We start from the raw sequence: 22,843 nt of genomic DNA on the forward strand, positions 1-22,843 counted from the left end.
TTTCAAATGTCCAGCAGAAACCTTAAGCCCACATCAGCTATGAAGACTGCTTCAGGAAGCATAGGACCAGTGATTAAATTAACAATCTACTCGCTTTGTGAAGGTAAAATAGAATTTGCAGGCAAGAAGCTGCCCACAAACTCTATCAGAGGTAAAGAAACAACTAACTTGCCAATGGAGAATTCCACTTAGACCTTGTGGGATTTGAACCCCGGTCTCCCATATGGGAGAACTAGTGTTCTAACCCCTAGACCACAGAGGATATGTTGAAGCCTGGCAGCCAAATTCTGTTCCTGTGTATTGCTGACTATGCTCAAACTGTTGGCTGGCTGGTACAGTCAGAGTCAAACCCACAAATACATGAAAACTATCAGATCTAAAGATTTGTTTGCTTCTTTCAAAACCCAAAGACACTGTTGGCATCTGCTGTATTAATTGCTAATTGTATGTCAAGGACTCTTTCTTAAATAGAAACTTACATGAATACATTTTGCTTGAAAGCACTGAGTGTTATGTCCAGTACTTTATCTTAAATTTGATCTCAAATGTCCAGCAGAAACCTTAAGCCCACATCAGCTATGAAGACTGCTTCAGGAAGCATAGGACCAGTGATTAAATTAACAATCTACTCGCTTTGTGAAGGTAAAATAGAATTTGCAGGCAAGAAGCTGCCCACAAACTCTATCAGAGGTAAAGAAACAACTAACGTGTCAATGCAGAAATCTACTTAGACCTTGTGGGTTTCGAACCTGGGTCTCCCATATGGGAGAACTAGTGTTCTAACCCCTAGACCACAGAGGATATGTTGAAGCCTGGTAGCCAAATTCTGTTCCTGTGTATTGCTGACTATGCTCAAACTGTTGGCTGGCTGGTACAGTCAGAGTCAAACCCACAATTACATGAAAACTATCAGATCTAAAGATTTGTTTGCTTCTTTCAAAACCCAAAGACACTGTTGGCATCTGCTGTATTATTTGCTAATTGTATGTCAAGGACTCTTTCTTAAATAGAAACTTACATGAATACATTTTGCTTGAAAGCACTGAGTGTTATGTCCAGTACTTTATCTTAAATTTGATCTCAAATGTCCAGCAGAAACCTTAAGCCCACATCAGCTGTGAAGACTGCTTCAGGAAACATAGGACCAGTGATTAAATTAACAATCTACTCGCTTTGTGAAGGTAAAATAGAATTTGCAGGCAAGAAGCTGCCCACAAACTCTATCAGAGGTAAAGAAACAACTAACTTGTCAATGGAGAATTCCACTTAGACCTTGTGGGATTTGAACCCCGGTCTCCCGCGCGGGAGCCGAAAATGGTTAAGCTTAACTTCCCTTAACTTTTCCCATTCATTCTCTATGGTAGTGCTTAACACTACGGATGCAATATACTTTTGGCCACAGGTAGATTTCATTGCGCTGTTTCTCATTTAAATCGCGAGGTGTCATCTGTCAATCATTCGGTCTGTGGAAGGGAGGTGACGCGGATTACGAGCGCTTATTGTTTAAATAAAAGTTCACATTGTTTTGTTCTGTACAATACATTAACACATACTGAAAATAACGCGACTTTATTTAACAAAATCTTTACTTAACTAGACAGTTGTTTTTCGCAAGAAATCTTCATATTTTACCTCAGGTGACATTTGTTTTACCTCACAGATCAGCGCAAACCAAGACAGGTAAGATTAATTCTTTATTATTTTGGCAAATAATTTGTTGTTGTTCTGTTGTTGTTGATGTTATCATCATCATCATCATGTAATCGTGTTGTTGATTGTTAGAATGGTTTGTAAACATCTTTGTTAGCAAAATAAAACTAACGTAAACCAAACTTTCAATAGATAACACAGTTATATTTTATTGGATTATCTTTATATAGTATATATTATATTTATATATACGTATAGCTAAATGCTTTGTTTGTGTGTACACACACACTTTATTTATATGCAAACAGTTATTTTAATTTGTAATAATATTTCACAATATTTATTTTCTTACTGTATTTTTGATTAAATAAATGCAGCCTTGGTGAGCATAAGAGAAAAAGTAAAGTTTGTAGCATCATAAATGTCTTATAAACCTTAGTCCCACTTTATATTAGGTGGCCTTAACTACTATGTACTTAACATAAAAAAATAAGTGCAATGTCCTTATTGTGTTCATACTGTATTGCAAAACACTTTTTCTGCTATTAAGGTGGAGAAGATTAGGGACAGGTTTAGTGGTATGGTAAGGTTTAAGGGTGGGTCAAGGTGTCAACAGTGTAATTATAAACGTAATTATTAATTTTACAAATTATTAATTTCAATGTAAGTACATAGTAGTTAAGGCCACCTAATATAAAGTGGGACTTAAATCTCTTATGTCTGTTACTTTTGATCAATTTTATGTATCGTTGCTGAATAGAAGTATGTAAAAAAAGAAATAAAAAAGTTTAGTAAGAATTTTATTTATTTATTGTGAAATACTATATACTAATTGTGTTATTTTTATTAAGCATTTTAATGTGGTCATAATTTCAGGTCATCAGCATGAAGAAAACTGTCTTTTTTCCTGGGAGAGTCAAAGTGTCCTTCAGGAAAGGCCCTTCAGGCCATTTACGGCAGGACCCATCAGAAGAAGCAAAAAGAATTAAAGACAACTCTTCACTGCAGGACAAGTCTACACCTCAAAGAGAAGATCTGGTCAAGATGAATGCCCGTTCTGTTGTGTTATATAGAGGAGGGGATGTCTCTGACAAACAAGAGGTGTTGGGAGAGTATATTCTTCAGTTCGGCAAGTACAAGGGCAAGTCTTTCAGGTGGTTATTAGAAAATGATGTCGGCTATGCTTTGTACCTGTCCAATAAAGTTGAAGAAGAAGAACAGGCTGGGCAGTTCAACCCAGAGGGTCCTTGCAAGGATAGCCTTGTTTCCTTTCTTGAATACTCAAGAAGCTTTAAGGAAATTGAAGAGCTTAAACAGTATCTGTCTCAAAGGCCAGATCCAGTGCCAGTTTTGGTAGAAGACAACAATACTGTTGGATTTGGATCAAGAGCAAAAGACACTTGGAGGAAAATTTGGGATACCAGGGCAGACGGATATGCTTTTTTTATAATGAGGCAGAAGTGTGTTCCAGGCAGCAAAATGTACAACTTGCAGCAGTATCTTTTGAAACAGCACCAAAAACAGCTTCCCAAAAACACTCCTCCGTTGCCCTCACCATCAGCTTCCACTGCAAGACCACCTGCTCCTTGTACTACTGCCTCTGATCAGCCTGGTGAGTTAATAAAAGTCATGCTTGTATTGATTCTTAAAGCCTACTGATGCAATTGTTTTATTTTATAGTAATGGAGGAGGATAAAGAACTAGAGAAGATGATGCTGAGTCTTTCTCCAACAAAATATCTCACACAGCTGAGTAAGTAAATCAAGAATCATGTCGTGTGTGTTATACATATTCATGTCAAATACTGGAGTGAAACTATTTAAATTATAATGCTTCCTTTTAGCATCATCTGCAGCAACGGGATCCACAGTCTTATCTACAACAGGTTACTTTCCACATCAGTTTTGGAGGCTTATTCTGTTACAGACTTGTCCTCCATTTCTGAATTTTCTCATTTGTTATTTTGGCAGTGTTCTTGCCTGTTCTAAAAAAGCATGTTCTTTTGTTCTAACTACTGCTAAGGTTTGAACATACCAGCGGTAAGGGTGAGTGCACTTCATGAATTGTATGCATGCTATTTAAAGTGCATTTATTTGTTGTTAAAAGTGGATTGTTTATTTACAGACATTTGAACATTATTAGTTCATTATTATTACTATTATTTGAATTACTAGAATAAATGGAATAAATAATGTTTATATTCATTCAATGTAGTCAAGACATTCAAATACAAATCATGTACATTCAGTGTTATAATATGTTTTTAATTTCCTCCCTGTGCTGTTCCATGCAGGTCTGCCGCAGGTGTGTAGGCCTTCTTCACATGGCGAAGGCTCTATACCAGCCTCAGCAGCACAATCAAAACCTGCACCAATGCCGTCTGCACGGACCAAAACCCCTGTTCACAGCTACTTGAACAAAAAAAGTAAAGACAGCTAAACACACATGTGCATTCAATATGTTATGTTAACGCGGTCTCACACCCGTGGCGTCGGTATTTGGCGGCACTTGGCCGTGCGTCGGTGTGTTGGCGCGGGGGGTGTGCCTTTCGCGTCATTTTTTGATGAACTGGGGACTTCAATACTATTGGGTACGCGAAATTAAACAGTTGTCGCCTGGCATTGGGGTTAGGGAAAGGTTTGGGTAGGGATGTCATTATGTAAATCTAACCCTAAACCGACGCGAAAATGGTAGAAAATGGTAAGAAAATAGGAAAGAGAATGCAACGGACTTAATAGTATTGAAGTCCCCAGTTCGTCAAAAAATGACGCGAAAGGCATACCCTCCGCGTCAACATGTTGACGCATGGTCAAGTGTCGTCAGGTATTGACGCCATGGGGTGAGACTGGGTTGGTTATGTATATATATTTATGAAACAGTTCCAATCCTTGATTCTGATTGGTTAATAGGTGAGCATTATTCACGGTAAAACACGGTTAAGACCGCTTCACCCAACAGTTCTATATATCACTGTGTCCTTAGCAACACCCTTGGCAGCCACATGTATCAGTTTGAGAACGGTTTGTTGTTCTTATTTGAGCTTTCATGCATATTACACATTTGTACATTTGTAATGTTACAAAGGATCTTCTGACATTCTATTCATCAAAGAATCCTATGAAAAAAATAATGTATCTCACCATTTGCACAAAAATATGAAGCAGCACAACTGATTTTAACATTGATAAGAAGAAATGTTTCTTGATCATCAAATCATCATATTATTATGATTTTTGAAGGATCATGTGACACTGAAGACTGGAGGAATGGTGATAAATTCAGCTTTGATCACAGAAATGAATAACACTTTAAAACATATGCAAATAGAAAATAGTTATTTTAAATAGTAATAATATTTCACAATACTACTGTTTTTCATGTATTTTTGATTAAATAAAGACAGCCTTGTTGAGACAAAAACATTAACATTTACTGACACCGTCAGTGTATAACTATACATAATAATTTCCTTTGCTTTGTGTTTGCTTTGTGTTCTGTGCAGTTCTGCCACAGGCTTCACCAACATCACATGCAATCTCTAGTTCTCCCAGTCCACCTCCTCCTGTGTGTGGGTCTTCTTTACAGACTGATGGCTCTGTACCACCTCCCGCACAATCAGCACCTACAGCTCCTGCATCAATGCCATCTGCACATATAGTAGCACCTGTTACCAGCTACTTGCAAGATATTAGCCGCTGGAACTGCTCTCTTCATCAAAGAATTTGGATGAAAACAGAGATGGAGTCCATGGGGCTCTGGCCAGGATCACACCCAGTAAGACACCTCATGAATATGGTCTCCTTGTGGCGTTATCCCCCTCAGCCCGAGCTTATAGAGACAAACATGGGCCTTCCGTCACCAACATACTTTCAGCTTCATCCCTTTTTCATTTGGAAACCAGAACACAGTTTAATGGAAAGGCTTAGAAACAACTACATTCTGCCCTGTCTCTACAGCTGTCCAAATCCTCATGTTGTGTCCTCTGGTGTGGGAAGACCCAGAGTGATCCTTGGCACTAGTGGGCAATATTACATCCTTGCTTCACGTCTGTGCTGTAAGGCATGCAAAAAATACTGGTTCGCTGATAAACCTCAGTGGATAGACATGCTACCTCAGCGATTCAAAAACATCTTGCCAGCCTTCCTCACCCATAAGAAGGCAATCTGTAAAACGGTGATGGATGAACTGAGGCGCTCTGGAAAATCTCCTAATGACATGGCCAACCAGCTGTCTGAGGCGCTTCACCTAAAATATGAAAGAGCCCACCTTGCTTACCTTCTCGGTGTACAGAACGTCAGGGATGCTGAAGCAGGGCAGTATGGTCAGAAAACCATCACTGGGGCATTGAGGAAGGATGACACACCTGCACCGTTTGGGGGTTACGAAGACACTGATGGGTGGCATGGGGTGTCTGTGTCTGCGCATTATCTGGTGGAGTGCTTGCTTCAGGAATATCAGCGACAAGAGGAAGCTCTCACTCAGCTCCTGCAAGGCACTTTTGGACAGGTGTTCAGGTCAGATCACACACGGAAAGTTGCTAGAAAAGTAACTCTCTCATCAGGCACAATGTCATCCTATGCTGTGATGAACGAAAACTGGATGATCCTGTCCTGGGTGATGCTGCAGTCTGAGAGTGAGCAGTCCTTAGGGTCAATGTACTGTGGGCTGGCCAATCGCTACAGTGCTGCTGGTATACCCAAGGCCAAGTACCAGTGGGTGGACAGGTAAGAATAATCACATCTCATCAAGTAGTTTAAACAAAGATAATGAATACATTAAAATTAATATTTATTTTCCTTTTATGTATTTAGGGACTGCTGTTCCGCTTTTAGAGTGATGGACCCAGGACCGTATGAGCACCAGCAGTGGGAAGCTTGGAGGACCACTGAAGCTATTGTGGCAGAGGTTACATCAGGGAACCTCAAGAATTTGCATGGCGCTTGCCAGAAGTACAATGAGGACATGGTGGTTAAACTGGACTTGTTTCACTGTATGCGGCGCTTTACAAGGGAGTGTGTTTCGGAGCATCATCCTCTGTATAGCTCCTTTTGCCAATTCCTCTCCTCTGCCTTCTCTGTAGTAGATCAGAGTGACCTGGAGAAACTGAAGATCGCATACAGATTCTGTGGTATTGAGCCTTGTAATCCCACCAAACAGCACATCAGAGGGCACTGCAGAACAAAAGTGCCACATCCAAGAGAGCTGGTCCAAAGAGTGGAAGAAGTACTTCACCATTTCTATCTTGCAAAGGATCCCAACAACATCTTCCTTTTTAAACCATCGATGCTAAAATTGTGGTGGATTCAGCGTGTCCACATCCTTAGAGGCTGCCTGAGTGACCCTGAGGTGGAAGAAGGAATTCTCTACAGACATGGTGGAACCTTACAACTGAATCATGTCAAAGGTGAAGGAGCTGCTGTGCCCATCTGGATCCCGGTTAGAGGCACTTCACAGCAGGAGGGGTTTCACTTCCACCAGGCTCAGTGGGTAACAGGCAATCGCGTCTCTCCTGAGCTCTTCCAGGCACAGGGTATGACTGGTGTGGCACGCTGGAATTATCAACGGCTGGTGGACCTAAAGCAGCCTGGGATTGTCTTACCTGGAGTGTTTGACCCTGTTTTGATGATTGAGTTAAACAGGACATCTATAAGAGTGACAGGACAGCCCAAATATCCAGCCTTGCACATCTCCAGCAGTGACACAGGAGAGAGGTTTGGCCTACAATATGTGGAGCCAGGATGTCGACCTGTGCCTCTTGATTTTGACAAACACAAAAGCAGGAAGACAGACCTAGGAGATGTGGAGATGCAAGAAGAGTCTTCCTCTGGCTTTGAGCTCTCATTTCCATCTCAGGTAAGCCTTTAAACATTTTTGATAACAGACTTTTGATATAAAAAAACTTACTTGCATATTACACTCATTTTGCTCAATTTCAGGAATGCTTAGAGGATTCTTCTTCTGCTCAGACCCCTCTTGCTGCAGAACCAGAGGACACCCCACAGACTGTCGTGTTTCATGGGTTTTCCACTCAGAGTGCTGTGACAGTGAAGGAACAAACATCTGAGGAGTTTCTTTTAGATGCAGGTTATTATATAATTCATACAGGCATCAATGTATGTAATATTTCTGCCTCATCTAAGTACACAGAACACAAATACAAAATTTTATAATTTTGTGAATCTCTTTCAGAACTGCCAAGCACATCACCACTGCCTATAGCTGCTTCTCCCTGTGCTGCTCGTACTGGACCCATTAAGACGGGTGGTCGAGTTTTTGTGTTGGACCATAACAGATGGACAGATCCAATGAGAAATGCCATTGATGGTTTGCTGGCTAAACATCATGGGAGCAAGGACCTCCTTACAAAGGTGGATGCTGAATATGCTGCTATGGTACTGAGTGCCTGCACTGACCCCAACAGCCTTCTGCACTCAACCACAAAGCAGCATATAAGCAGGTACATAAAACACCTTGCTAAAAAAAAGAACACTAATGCTTCTCTCAACACCAGCCCCGAAAAGCTCCTGGAGACTCAGCAGTTATGGCAGCGTCTTCACTCAGGCAGTGAAACCATCAGTGTCCCAGTGACAGTACTCCCATCTGTCCCAGTCAATCCACCCGCAAAGAGTGTTCCTGAGGCTGTCTCTCTGGACCAGGCTGCACTTGAGAAGATGGTGAAAGACATTGTAGAGAAGCAGCAGGCAGTTCAGCAGCAGCAACAACAGCATACGGCACAAAAAAAGCAGACTAGATGCTGCTTAGCCTGTGGTCAGCCTAAGTCTCGATACATGGGTGATGGCACCTCAATACATTTCTTTTATCAAGGTGGTGATGTTAAATACTTTTACTGCTCCAAAAAAGTATTTGACTCATATTCAGCAGAGGGCCTGACCAACCCCAGAATGCCTTTTGAGGACTTTGCAGAGACTCCTTTTTTTCAGCGTGAACTGGAGGCCTCTAAGCAGAGAGGGGCAGAAATGAAGAGGGTGATTGAGGAGAGAAGCAAGAGGAAGTCAGTAGTGGAGCATCCTACTGGTCGTCTGTGCAGATTCTGCCACCTTCCACTGAAACAAGGACCCAACAGTCCTCATGTTCACACTGGTTTCCCTGGAGTGGCAGGCAAATACATTTACTGTCCTTCTAAAGTGTTTTCTCTTTATAAGGCTCAGGGAATGAGTGCAGAAATGGCATGGAGAGACTTTCAGCAGTCTCCATTCTATGAGGCTGAGAAACAGAGGTGGATTGAGGAAAAGAAAAAATGACACTCTGCTATTGAGGTATAGGCATGTTTTTTTGCCAAAGACATTCCTTGCACAAGGTTATATGTATACACATATTGTTGCACTTTCCATTTGTTCATTTAAATGCCAAAAGTATTGTATTGTATTTTAGTGTGATTTGCATTATTTTATCTCAGATTTGTAAAAACTATATGGTAATGACTGTTACTGTTAAACTCTGTACATAATTATTCAATTTAAAATATTTGTTATTGTTTTTTTCTGTATTCTCCACAACTTTAGATTAAATTAATCTTGTTTTTGTTTAATCTATAAGTAGTTATTTTTGATCTAATTGATTAATATATATTTTGGTTAGTATTGTACTGTAGTAATTACTTTTTCAGTTTTATATAATAAGGCCATACATATGTATATTATTGTACCATAACAAATAGAAATGTGTTATTTATTTGTGTTTATTGGTTATATTTCATATTTATGGGTGTTATGTACATAGTTATACAAATATAATAGGAATGTCTCTAAAAAATAAAATGGCTTAAACATGATTAACATGTTCTTTTCAATTATTCACATTCAAATAGTTTCTATATTAAAGATACCTATACCCTATTGCAATATAATTGGTCATTAGGATAAGTGCATGGTTTGTATTTGTTTACAGATTTAGCAGTATAACAAATATTTACTGCCTAAACTACCTTAAAACAGATTTTACCAATGGTGACTGCTTTTTTTTAAATAACACAATTAGCCTGACAAACCGAGAAGGTAAGTTGAATGCTATACTTATTTATTAGAAAATAAAATGATTTAAATCAGAATAAAGAAGTGTGTTACTTAGTTGTGTTAATGCAACAGACGATTAACACTAATCAGCTCTTTGTGTACAGCACAGCAGGATGAGGTGAAAGTGATCTTCCCAGGCAAGATAAAAGTGTGCTTCAGGAAAGGACAAACTGCAACATTACCTAACTCGGAAAACAGCTTCAGAGTGTTTCAGCAAAACTTGCTTCCTCTGGCCTTGTAGCATCTGTTTCTCATCCTCCAGGTTTGTTGACAGTACAGTTGAGTATATTAGGTCAAATTGAAATGTGTAAGGGATGACATATGATTTGCATCTTTGCTTTTATGCTTTGTTTCACAGAAATGGAGGATGATGAAGAATTAGAGAGAATGATGCTTTTTATATCCCCATCCAAAATCCAAGGCCAACAACCTCACACAGGCATAGGTGATAAATTGAAACATACACGCACACATAGACAAACTGACACATAGACGCACACATAGACAAACTAACACATAGACGCACACATAGACAAACTGACACATAGACGCACACAGAGACAAACTAACACATAGACGCACACAGAGACAAACTGACCCATACACGCACAAAGAGACAAACTGACCCATACACGCACAAAGAGACAAACTGACCCATACACGCACAAAGAGACAAACTGACCCATACACGCACAAAGAGACAAACTCACACATACAAGCACACAGAGACAAACTGACACATACACGTACACAGAGACAAACTGACACGTACACAGAGACAAACTGACACATACACAGAGACAAACTGACACATACACGCACACATAGACAAACTGACACATACACGTACACAGAGACAAACTGACACATACAAGCACACAGATTCAAACTGACACATACACGCACACAGAGACAAACTGACACGTACACAGAGACAAACTGACACATACACGCACACATAGACAAACTGACACATACACGCACACAGATTCAAACTGACACATACACGCACACAGAGACAAACTGACACATACAAGCACACAGATTCAAACTGACACATACACGCACACAGAGACAAACTGACACATACACGCACACAGAGACAAACTGACACGTACACAGAGACAAACTGACACATACACGCACACAGAGACAAACTGACACGTACACAGAGACAAACTGAAACATACACGCACACAGAGACAAACTGACACGTACACAGAGACAAACTGAAACATACACGCACACATAGACAAACTGACACATACACGCACACATAGACAAACTGACATGTACACAGAGACAAACTGACACATACACGTACACAGAGACAAACTGACACATACAAGCACACAGAGATAAACTCACACATACACAGAGACAAACTGACACATACACGCACACAGAGACAAACTGACAAATTGACACACACAGAGACAAACTGACACGTACACAGAGACAAACTGACACGTACACAGAGACAAACTGACACGTACACAGAGACAAACTGACACATACACGCACACAGAGACAAACTGACACATACACGTACACAGAGACAAACTGACACATACAAGCACACAGAGATAAACTCACACATACACAGAGACAAACTGACACATAGACGCACACATAGACAAACTGACACATAGACGCACACAGAGACAAACTGACCCATACACGCACAAAGAGACAAACTGACACATAGACGCACACAGAGACAAACTGACCCATACACGCACAAAGAGACAAACTGACACATAGACGCACACAGAGACAAACTGACCCATACAAGCACACAGAGACAAACTGACACATAGACGCACACAGAGACAAACTGACACATACACGCACACAGAGACAAACTGACACATAGACGCACACATAGACAAACTGACACATAGACGCACACAGAGACAAACTGACTCATACACGCACAAAGAGACAAACTGACACATAGACGCACACAGAGACAAACTGACCCATACACGCACAAAGAGACAAACTGACACATAGACGCACACAGAGACAAACTGACCCATACAAGCACACAGAGACAAACTGACACATAGACGCACACAGAGACAAACTGACACATAGACGCACACAGAGACAAACTGACACATAGACGCACACATAGACAAACTGACACATAGACGCACACAGAGACAAACTGACCCATACACGCACAAAGAGACAAACTGACCCATACACACACAAAGAGACAAACTCACACATACAAGCACACAGAGACAAACTGACACATACACGTACACAGAGACAAACTGACACATACAAGCACACAGAGACAAACTGACACATACAAGCACACAGAGACAAACTGACCCATACACACACAAAGAGACAAACTCACACATACAAGCACACAGAGACAAACTGACACATACACGTACACAGAGACAAACTGACACATACAAGCACACAGAGACAAACTGACACATGCACGCACACAGAGACAAACTGACACGTACACAGAGACAAACTGACACATGCACGCACACAGAGACAAACTGACACGTACACAGAGACAAACTGACACATACACGCACACAGAGACAAACTGACACGTACACAGAGACAAACTGACACATACACGCACACATAGACAAACTGACACATACACGTACACAGAGACAAACTGACACATACACGCACACATAGACAAACTGACACGTACACAGAGACAAACTGACACAATGCAGAATGATGCATTTTTTTTATCCCCATCCAAAATCCAAGGCCAACAACCTCACACAGGCATACGTGCATGTGTACACACACACACACACACACACACACACACACACACACACACACACACACACACACACACACACACACACAAAATATTTATTGTGGTTGCTATATGCTTTTTTTTCTGAAATTGTCCCCATATGAAGGGTATTGCTGAAAAAGACCTTAATGCTCAGTCAATTTTCCCTGAACAAACAACAGTAAAATATATTTATAATTCCATCCTTTTATACCAATCTTTGGTTTGTTCTTTTTTCATAGAAGTGGAGGAGGGTGAAGAATTGGGGAGAATGATGTTACCCACTAAAAGGCCACATGAGTGAGAACCACATACATGCTCAAACACACATACACTTCAGTCCTCTATATGTAACGGTAAAGACTTTTATATGTCATTCTCTCTGTTTATGTTATAAATGCTTGGAAGTTAAATTATCTTTACTATGCTTTCAGGTTCAGAAGTTGTTGGAATCCCAGTGGTCAAAGGTCTTATTCCTTCTGCACACTAGGAATGATTCTGACATGAATCAGGATTATATTTTCTACATTGATTTGTTGGTGTTTGTTGGTTAGCTCATGTTAAGGTCTATTCTAATTCTTGTGTCAATTGTTCTAACATTGAAAATATGTATATATCATCATTGAGGGTAAGTACAGAGTTCATGATTTGCATGGGGTTTTTTTGCATGTTATTCTTTGAAAGTTTGATATGCACATGATTTACAGATACACAAAGCTGTAGAGTACTTATGTAATGTAGATCATACCACACCCCTAATATTATAAAGATTGTTAACATGTGTTCTATGGGTTTGCATGCATTTACATTACTATTAATTAACACATTTACATTTTTCTGTGTTAGGTAGGCATAAACCACCAGCAACTCTCTCAAAACCAGACAGGCCTGATGAAAACAGTGCTACTTCATCTCCACAGGAGGTTGGTATATGGACATGTACACGTGCCGACTCAACTGTAAAGATATGCCTGTTCCTGATCAGTGTTATTGTTTTTCACCAATTCCCTTTAATCCAGTGAGGGTTCCTTTGCCAGTACCTCCAGAGTTGTTAAATTATCTACAAGCAAGACCACATCGCCTTTGACACCAGTGAATGAAACCGTTTTCTGTCAGTGTAAGGACTTAATTTAACATCATTTTACTTAATCAATTTCAAAGCAGATTTAACAAATGTAATGTTCATCTATGAGTAATGTCATCCTGCATCCCTCCTCCCAGTGACCTCTGCACAGTCTACAGACTCTACTCCTCCCTGCAGCTGCTGTCCAGTCTTTCTCAGGACTCCCTGCAGCCTATTCTGGGTACCCCTCAACTCAAAGTGACTGCCCTCATGTCTCCTGTTTCTGAATGTATGCATTGTAATTATTGTATCATAAAAATATAACTCTGTATTTTGTTATGGATATCTGTTACATGCAGAAACCACTGTGGTAGTTTAATACTTTTGGCACAATCCTATTTATAACTGTACTGTATACATGCACATGGGCAGTAGGATCATCTGTGTTTAACTGAAAAAGTACTGTGTAGCCTTATTAAGCCTGTTTCTGTTTCTTAAAATTGTCACTTAATTTCATAGATTGATTATTTATTTTGGTCATCTTGAGATATTTCCAGTATGTGTTCATTCAATATAATTGCCTTTGTTCACATTTTTGTGCACTTAACGTGTTTATATTGTTGTGGTAGAATGATTGTCTTATAAAATTAAATAGGTATGCATTTAATTGTATTCTTTTAAATGTCAATTTTATTAAAAAGTGTTTTATCTAAAAATGTCCGGAAAACTAGTTATTTATACACTACACTATAAAGTTCTATAACACATTGCATCAGTAAAACGTATTCAGAAACAAGTTTCATACAAAAAAAAACAAAGTAAAGTGATAACTGATTTATAATTATTAAATATATGAATGAGTAAATGTGTCAAAAGGTATAAATAACGTCTTCATTTTCACCTTTACTGGGATTCGAACCGTGGTTTCATTGCGGCCACCCTGAGACACGCCCTCAAATTTTTCCTCGCTTCTGATTGGCTAGTCACCGTTCTACAGGTATCCACGGGCGGCCGCCGCGGGGAGAACTAGTGTTCTAACCCCTAGACCACAGAGGATAAGTTGAAGCCTGGCCGCCAAATTCTGTTCCTGTGTATTGCTGACTATGCTCAAACTGTTGGCTGGCTGGTACAGTCAGAGTCAAACCCACAAATACATGAAAACTATCAGATCTAAAGATTTGTTTGCTTCTTTCAAAACCCAAAGACACTGTTGGCATCTGCTGTATTAATTGCTAATTGTATGTCAAGGACTCTTTCTTAAATAGAAACTTACATGAATACATTTTGCTTGAAAGCACTGAGTGTTATGTCCATTACTTTATCTTAAATTTGATCTCAAATGTCCAGCAGAAACCTTAAGCCCACATCAGCTATGAAGACTGCTTCAGGAAACATAGGACCAGTGAGAAAACTATCAGAGGTAAAGAAACAACTAACTTGTCAATGGAGAATTCCACTTAGACCTTTTGGGATTTGAACCCCGGTCTCCCATATGGGAGAACTAGTGTTCTAACCCCTAGACAACAGAGGATGTGTTGAAGCTGGGGAGCCAAATTCTGTTCCTGTGTATTGCTGACTATGCTCAAACTGTTGGCTGGCTGGTACAGTCAGAGTCAAACCCACAAATACATGAAAACTATCAGATCTAAAGAAGATTTATTTGCTTCTTTTAAAACCAAAGACACTGTTGGCATCTGCTGTATTATTTGCTAATTGTATGTCGAGGACTCTTTCTTAAATAGAAACTTACATGAATACATTTTGCTTGAAAGCACTGAGTGTTATGTCCATTACTTTATCTTAAATTTCATTTCAAATGTCCAGCAGAAACCTTAAGCCCACATCAGCTATGAAGACTGCTTCAGGAAGCATAGGACCAGTGATTAAATTAACAATCTACTCGCTTTGTGAAGGTAAAATAGAATTTGCAGGCAAGAAGCTGCCCACAAACTCTATCAGAGGTAAAGAAACAAATAACTTTCCAATGGAGAATTCCAATTAGACCTTGTGGGATTTGAATCCCGGTCTCCCATATGGGAGAACTAGTGTTCTAACCCCTAGACCACAGAGGATATGTTGAAGCCTGGCAGCCAAATTCTGTTCCTGTGTATTGCTGACTATGCTCAAACTGTTGGCTGGCTGGTACAGTCAGAGTCAAACCCACAAATACATGAAAACTATCAGATCTAAAGATTTGTTTGCTTTTTTCAAAACCCAAAGACACTGTTGGCATCTGCTGTATTAATTGCTAATTGTATGTCAAGGACTCTTTCTTAAATATAAACTTACATGAATACATTTTGCTTGAAAGCACTGAGTGTTATGTCCAGTACTTTATCTTAAATTTGATCTCAAATGTCCAGCAGAAACCTTAAGCCCACATCAGCTGTGAAGACTGCTTCAGGAAACATAGGACCAGTGATTAAATTAACAATCTACTCGCTTTGTGAAGGTAAAATAGAATTTGCAGGCAAGAAGCTGCCCACAAACTCTATCAGAGGTAAAGAAACAACTAACTTGTCAATGGAGAATTCCACTTAGACCTTGTGGGAATTGAACCCCGGTCTCCCATATGGGAGAACTAGTGTTCTAACCCCTAGACCACAGAGGATATGTTGAAGCCTGGCAGCCAAATTCTGTTCCTGTGTATTGCTCACTATGCTCAAACTGTTGGCTGGCTGGTACAGTCAGAGTCAAACCCACAAATACATGAAAACTATCAGATCTAAAGATTTGTTTGCTTCTTTCAAAACACAAAGACACTGTTGGCATCTGCTGTATTAATTGCTAATTGTATGTCAAGGACTCTTTCTTAAATAGAAACTTACATGAATACATTTTGCTTGAAAGCACTGATTGTTATGTCCAGTACTTTATCTTAAATTTGATCTCAAATGTCCAGCAGAAACCTTAAGCCCACATCAGCTATGAAGACTGCTTCAGGAAGCATAGGACCAGTGATTAAATTAACAATCTACTCGCTTTGTGAAGGTAAAATTGAATTTGCAGGCAAGAAGCTGCCCACAAACTCTATCAGAGATAAAGAAACTACTAACGTGTCAATGGAGAAATCTACTTAGACCTTGTGGGATTTGAACCTGGGTCTCTCATTTGGGAGAACTAGTGTTCTAACCCCTATACCACAAAGGATATGTTGAAGCCAGCAAGCCAAATTCTGTTCCTGTGTATTGCTGACTATGCTCAAACTGTTGGCTGGCTGGTACAGTCAGAGTCAAACCCACAAATACATGAAAACTATCAGATCTAAAGAAGATTTGTTTGCTTCTTTCAAAACCCAAAGACACTGTTGGCATCTGCTGTATTATTTGCTAATTGTATGTCAACAACTCTTTCTTGTATAGAAACTTACTTGAATACATTTTGCTTGAAAGCACTGAGTGTTATGTCTATTACTTTATCTTATATTTGATCTCAAATGTCCAGCAGAAAGCTTAAGCCCACATCAGCTATGAAGACTGCTTCAGGAAGCATAGGACCAGTGAGTAAATTAACAATCTACTCGCTTTCTGAAGGTAAAATTGAATTTGCAGGCAAGAAGCTGCCCACAAACTCTATCAGAGGTAAAGAAACACCTAACTTGTCAATGGAGAATTCCACTTAGACCTTGTGGGATTTGAACCCCGGTCTCCCATATGGGAGAACTAGTGTTCTAACCCCTAGACCACAGAGGATATGTTGAAGCCTGGTAGCCAAATTCTGTTCCTGTGTATTGCTGACTATGCTCAAACTGTTGGCTGGCTGGTACAGTCAGAGTCAAACCAACAAATACATGAAAACTATCAGATCTAAAGATTTGTTTGATTCTTTCAAAACCCAAAGACACTGTTGGCATCTGCTGTATTAATTGCTAATTGAATGTCAAGGACTCTTTCTTAAATAGAAACTTACATGAATACATTTTGCTTGAAAGCACTGAGTGTTATGTCCAGTACTTTATCTTAAATTTGATCTCAAATGTCCAGCAGAAACCTTAAGCCCACATCAGCTATCAAGACTGCTTCAGGAAACATAGGACCAGTGATTAAATTAACAATCTACTCGCTTTGTGAAGGTAAAATTGAATTTGCAAGCAAGAAGCTGCCCACAAACTCTATCAGAGGTAAAGAAACAACTAACTTGTCAATTGAGAATTCCACTTAGACCTTGTGGGATTTGAACCGGGGTCTCCCATATGGTAGAACTAGTGTTCTAAGCCCTAGACCACAGAGGATGTGTTGAAGCTGGGGAGCCAAATTCTGTTCCTGTGTATTGCTGCCTATGCTCAAACTGTTGGCTGGCTGGTACAGTCAGAGTCAAACCCACAAATACATGAAAACTATCAGATCTAAAGATTTGTTTGCATCTTTCAAAACCCAAAGACACTGTTGGCATCTGCTGTATTAATTGCTAATTGTATGTCAAGGACTCTTTCTTAAATAGAAACTTACATGAATACATTTTGCTTGAAAGCACTGAGTGTTATGTCCATTACTTTATCTTAAATTTGATCTCAAATGTCCAGCAGAAACCTTAAGCACACATCAGCTATGAAGACTGCTTCAGGAAACATAGGACCAGTGAGAAAACTATCAGAGGTAAAGAAACAACTAACTTGTCAATGGAGAATTCCACGTAGACCTTTTGGGATTTGAACCTGGGTCTCCCATATGGGAGAACTAGTGTTCTAACCCCTAGACCACAGAGGATGTGTTGAAGCTGAGGAGCCAAATTCTGTTCCTGTGTATTGCTGACTATGCTCAAACTGTTGGCTGGCTGGTACAGTCAGAGTCAAACCCACAAATACATGAAAACTATCAGATCTAAAGAAGATTTATTTGCTTCTTTCAAAACCAAAGACACTGTTGGCATCTGCTGTATTATTTGCTAATTGTATGTCGAGGACTCTTTCTTAAATAGAAACTTACATGAATACATTTTGCTTGAAAGCACTGAGTGTTATGTCCATTACTTTATCTTAAATTTCATTTCAAATGTCCAGCAGAAACCTTAAGCCCACATCAGCTATGAAGACTGCTTCAGGAAGCATAGGACCAGTGATTAAATTAACAATCTACTCGCTTTGTGAAGGTAAAATAGAATTTGCAGGCAAGAAGCTGCCCACAAACTCTATCAGAGGTAAAGAAACAACTAACTTGCCAATGGAGAATTCCACTTAGACCTTGTGGGATTTGAACCCCGGTCTCCCATATGGGAGAACTAGTGTTCTAACCCCTAGACCACAGAGGATATGTTGAAGCCTGGCAGCCAAATTCTGTTCCTGTGTATTGCTGACTATGCTCAAACTGTTGGCTGGCTGGTACAGTCAGAGTCAAACCCACAAATACATGAAAACTATCAGATCTAAAGATTTGTTTGCTTCTTTCAAAACCCAAAGACACTGTTGGCATCTGCTGTATTAATTGCTAATTGTATGTCAAGGACTCTTTCTTAAATAGAAACTTACATGAATACATTTTGCTTGAAAGCACTGAGTGTTATGTCCAGTACTTTATCTTAAATTTGATCTCAAATGTCCAGCAGAAACCTTAAGCCCACATCAGCTATCAAGACTGCTTCAGGAAACATAGGACCAGTGATTAAATTAACAATCTACTCGCTTTGTGAAGGTAAAATTGAATTTGCAGGCAAAAAGCTGCCCACAAACTCTATCAGAGGTAAAGAAACAACTAACTTGTCAATTGAGAATTCCACTTAGACCTTGTGGGATTTGAACCTGGGTCTCCCATATGGGAGAACTAGTGTTCTAACCCCTAGACCACAGAGGATATGTTGAAGCCAGGAAGCCAAATTCTGTTCCTGTGTATTGCTGACTATGCTCAAACTGTTGGCTGGCTGGTACAGTCAGAGTCAAACCCACAATTACATGAAAACTATCAGATCTAAAGATTTGTTTGCTTCTTTCAAAACCCAAAGACACTGTTGGCATCTGCTGTATTATTTGCTAATTGTATGTCAAGTACTCTTTCTTAAATAGAAACTTACATGAATACATTTTGCTTGAAAGCACTGAGTGTTATGTCCAGTACTTTATCTTAAATTTGATCTCAAATGTCCAGCAGAAACCTTAAGCCCACATCAGCTGTGAAGACTGCTTCAGGAAACATAGGACCAGTGATTAAATTAACAATCTACTCGCTTTGTGAAGGTAAAATAGAATTTGCAGACAAGAAGCTGCACACAAACTCTATCAGAGGTAAATAAACAACTAACTTGTCAATGGAGAATTCCACTTAGACCTTGTGGGATTTGAACCCCGGTCTCCAATATGGGAGAACTAGTGTTCTAACCCCTAGACCACAGAGGATATGTTGAAGCCTGGCAGCCAAATTCTGTTCCTGTGTATTGCTCACTATGCTCAAACTGTTGGCTGGCTGGTACAGTCAGAGTCAAACCCACAAATACATGAAAACTATCAGATCTAAAGATTTGTTTGCTTCTTTCAAAACACAAAGACACTGTTGGCATCTGCTGTATTAATTGCTAATTGTATGTCAAGGACTCTTTCTTAAATAGAAACTTACATGAATACATTTTGCTTGAAAGCACTGATTGTTATGTCCAGTACTTTATCTTAAATTTGATCTCAAATGTCCAGCAGAAACCTTAAGCCCACATCAGCTATGAAGACTGCTTCAGGAAGCATAGGACCAGTGATTAAATTAACAATCTACTCGCTTTGTGAAGGTAAAATTGAATTTGCAGGCAAGAAGCTGCCCACAAACTCTATCAGAGGTAAAGAAACACCTAACTTGTCAATGGAGAATTCCACTTAGACCTTGTGGGATTTGAACCCCGGTCTCCCATATGGGAGAACTAGTGTTCTAACCCCTAGACCACAGAGGATATGTTGAAGCCTGGTAGCCAAATTCTGTTCCTGTGTATTGCTGACTATGCTCAAACTGTTGGCTGGCTGGTACAGTCAGAGTCAAACCAACAAATACATGAAAACTATCAGATCTAAAGATTTGTTTGCTTCTTTCAAAACCCAAAGACACTGTTGGCATCTGCTGTATTAATTGCTAATTGAATGTCAAGGACTCTTTCTTAAATAGAAACTTACATGAATACATTTTGCTTGAAAGCACTGAGTGTTATGTCCAGTACTTTATCTTAAATTTGATCTCAAATGTCCAGCAGAAACCTTAAGCCCACATCAGCTATCAAGACTGCTTCAGGAAACATAGGACCAGTGATTAAATTAACAATCTACTCGCTTTGTGAAGGTAAAATTGAATTTGCAGGCAAGAAGCTGCCCACAAACTCTATCAGAGGTAAAGAAACAACTAACTTGTCAATTGAGAATTCCACTTAGACCTTGTGGGATTTGAACCGGGGTCTCCCATATGGTAGAACTAGTGTTCTAAGCCCTAGACCACAGAGGATGTGTTGAAGCCGGGGAGCCAAATTCTGTTCCTGTGTATTGCTGCCTATGCTCAAACTGTTGGCTGGCTGGTACAGTCAGAGTCAAACCCACAAATACATGAAAACTATCAGATCTAAAGATTTGTTTGCATCTTTCAAAACCCAAAGACACTGTTGGCATCTGCTGTATTAATTGCTAATTGTATGTCAAGGACTCTTTCTTAAATAGAAACTTACATGAATACATTTTGCTTGAAAGCACTGAGTGTTATGTCCATTACTTTATCTTAAATTTGATCTCAAATGTCCAGCAGAAACCTTAAGCACACATCAGCTATGAAGACTGCTTCAGGAAACATAGGACCAGTGAGAAAACTATCAGAGGTAAAGAAACAACTAACTTGTCAATGGAGAATTCCACTTAGACCTTTTGGGATTTGAACCCCGGTCTCCCATATGGGAGAACTAGTGTTCTAACCCCTAGACAACAGAGGATGTGTTGAAGCTGGGGAGCCAAATTCTGTTCCTGTGTATTGCTGACTATGCTCAAACTGTTGGCTGGCTGGTACAGTCAGAGTCAAACCCACAAATACATGAAAACTATCAGATCTAAAGAAGATTTATTTGCTTCTTTTAAAACCAAAGACACTGTTGGCATCTGCTGTATTATTTGCTAATTGTATGTCGAGGACTCTTTCTTAAATAGAAACTTACATGAATACATTTTGCTTGAAAGCACTGAGTGTTATGTCCATTACTTTATCTTAAATTTCATTTCAAATGTCCAGCAGAAACCTTAAGCCCACATCAGCTATGAAGACTACTTCAGGAAGCATAGGACCAGTGATTAAATTAACAATCTACTCGCTTTGTGAAGGTAAAATAGAATTTGCAGGCAAGAAGCTGCCCACAAACTCTATCAGAGGTAAAGAAACAACTAACTTGTCAATGGAGAATTCCACTTAGACCTTGTGGGATTTGAACCCCGGTCTCCCATATGGGAGAACTAGTGTTCTAACCCCTAGACCACAGAGGATATGTTGAAGCCTGGCAGCCAAATTCTGTTCCTGTGTATTGCTGACTATGCTCAAACTGTTGGCTGGCTGGTACAGTCAGAGTCAAACCCACAAATACATGAAAACTATCAGATCTAAAGATTTGTTTGCTTCTTTCAAAACCCAAAGACACTGTTGGCATCTGCTGTATTAATTGCTAATTGTATGTCAAGGACTCTTTCTTAAATAGAAACTTACATGAATACATTTTGCTTGAAAGCACTGATTGTTATGTCCAGTACTTTATCTTAAATTTGATCTCAAATGTCCAGCAGAAACCTTAAGCCCACATCAGCTATCAAGACTGCTTCAGGAAACATAGGACCAGTGATTAAATTAACAATCTACTCGCTTTGTGAAGGTAAAATAGAATTTGCATGCAAGAAGCTGCCCACAAACTCTATCAGAGGTAAAGAAACAACTAACTTGTCAATGGAGAATTCCACTTAGACCTTGTGGGATTTGAACCCCGGTCTCCCATATGGGAGAACTAGTGTTCTAACCCCTAGACCACAGAGGATATGTTGAAGCCTGGCAGCCAAATTCTGTTCCTGTGTATTGCTGACTATGCTCAAACTGTTGGCTGGCTGGTACAGTCAGAGTCAAACCCACAAATACATGAAAACTATCAGATCTATAGATTTGTTTGCTTCTTTCAAAACCCAAAGACACTGTTGGCATCTGCTGTATTAATTGCTAATTGAATGTCAAGGACTCTTTCTTAAATAGAAACTTACATGAATACATTTTGCTTGAAAGCACTGAGTGTTATGTCCAGTACTTTATCTTAAATTTGATCTCAAATGTCCAGCAGAAACCTTAAGCCCACATCAGCTATCAAGACTGCTTCAGGAAGCATAGGACC

At 39.6% G+C, this 22,843-nt stretch overlaps 1 protein-coding gene across 5 annotated transcripts; it reads left to right on the forward strand.

The window, feature by feature from the left end:
* The first annotated feature begins 1,283 nt into the window (after positions 1 to 1,283).
* On the forward strand, positions 1,284 to 14,256 carry LOC129427384 (uncharacterized). Of its 5 annotated transcripts, XM_073866564.1 has the most exons (15): positions 1,284 to 1,680; positions 2,527 to 3,262; positions 3,331 to 3,402; positions 3,494 to 3,535; positions 3,944 to 4,075; positions 5,153 to 6,374; positions 6,462 to 7,503; positions 7,587 to 7,734; positions 7,840 to 9,945; positions 10,042 to 10,128; positions 12,720 to 12,833; positions 12,912 to 13,105; positions 13,324 to 13,400; positions 13,497 to 13,594; positions 13,699 to 14,256. In XM_073866564.1, exons 2-9 carry the CDS (start codon positions 2,536 to 2,538, stop codon positions 8,910 to 8,912), a joined length of 4,458 nt encoding a protein of 1,485 aa, XP_073722665.1. In that variant the 5' UTR covers positions 1,284 to 1,680; positions 2,527 to 2,535; the 3' UTR covers positions 8,913 to 9,945; positions 10,042 to 10,128; positions 12,720 to 12,833; positions 12,912 to 13,105; positions 13,324 to 13,400; positions 13,497 to 13,594; positions 13,699 to 14,256. The 5 variants fall into 5 exon arrangements, with proteins under 5 accessions (XP_073722665.1, XP_073722662.1, XP_073722666.1 ...); XM_073866561.1 differs by having other exon boundaries at positions 12,912 to 13,400; XM_073866565.1 differs by having other exon boundaries at positions 12,912 to 13,400; positions 13,497 to 13,588.
* Positions 14,257 to 22,843: the final 8,587 nt, after the last annotated feature.

Source organism: Misgurnus anguillicaudatus, chromosome 4 (assembly GCF_027580225.2).
Source record: "Misgurnus anguillicaudatus chromosome 4, ASM2758022v2, whole genome shotgun sequence".
In the NCBI taxonomy this organism is placed as follows: Eukaryota; Metazoa; Chordata; class Actinopteri; order Cypriniformes; family Cobitidae; genus Misgurnus; species Misgurnus anguillicaudatus.

Excerpts from the sequence above, each read along its gene's own strand:
- LOC129427384 (XM_073866561.1), top strand. The coding sequence starts at position 2,536 with ATGAAGAAAACTGTCTTTTTTCCTGGGAGAGTCAAAGTGTCCTTCAGG. Across the intron at positions 3,263-3,330 it reads TACTGCCTCTGATCAGCCTG|TAATGGAGGAGGATAAAGAA; the intron begins GTGAGTTAATAA and ends TTTATTTTATAG. Across the intron at positions 7,504-7,586 it reads AGCTCTCATTTCCATCTCAG|GAATGCTTAGAGGATTCTTC; the intron begins GTAAGCCTTTAA and ends GCTCAATTTCAG.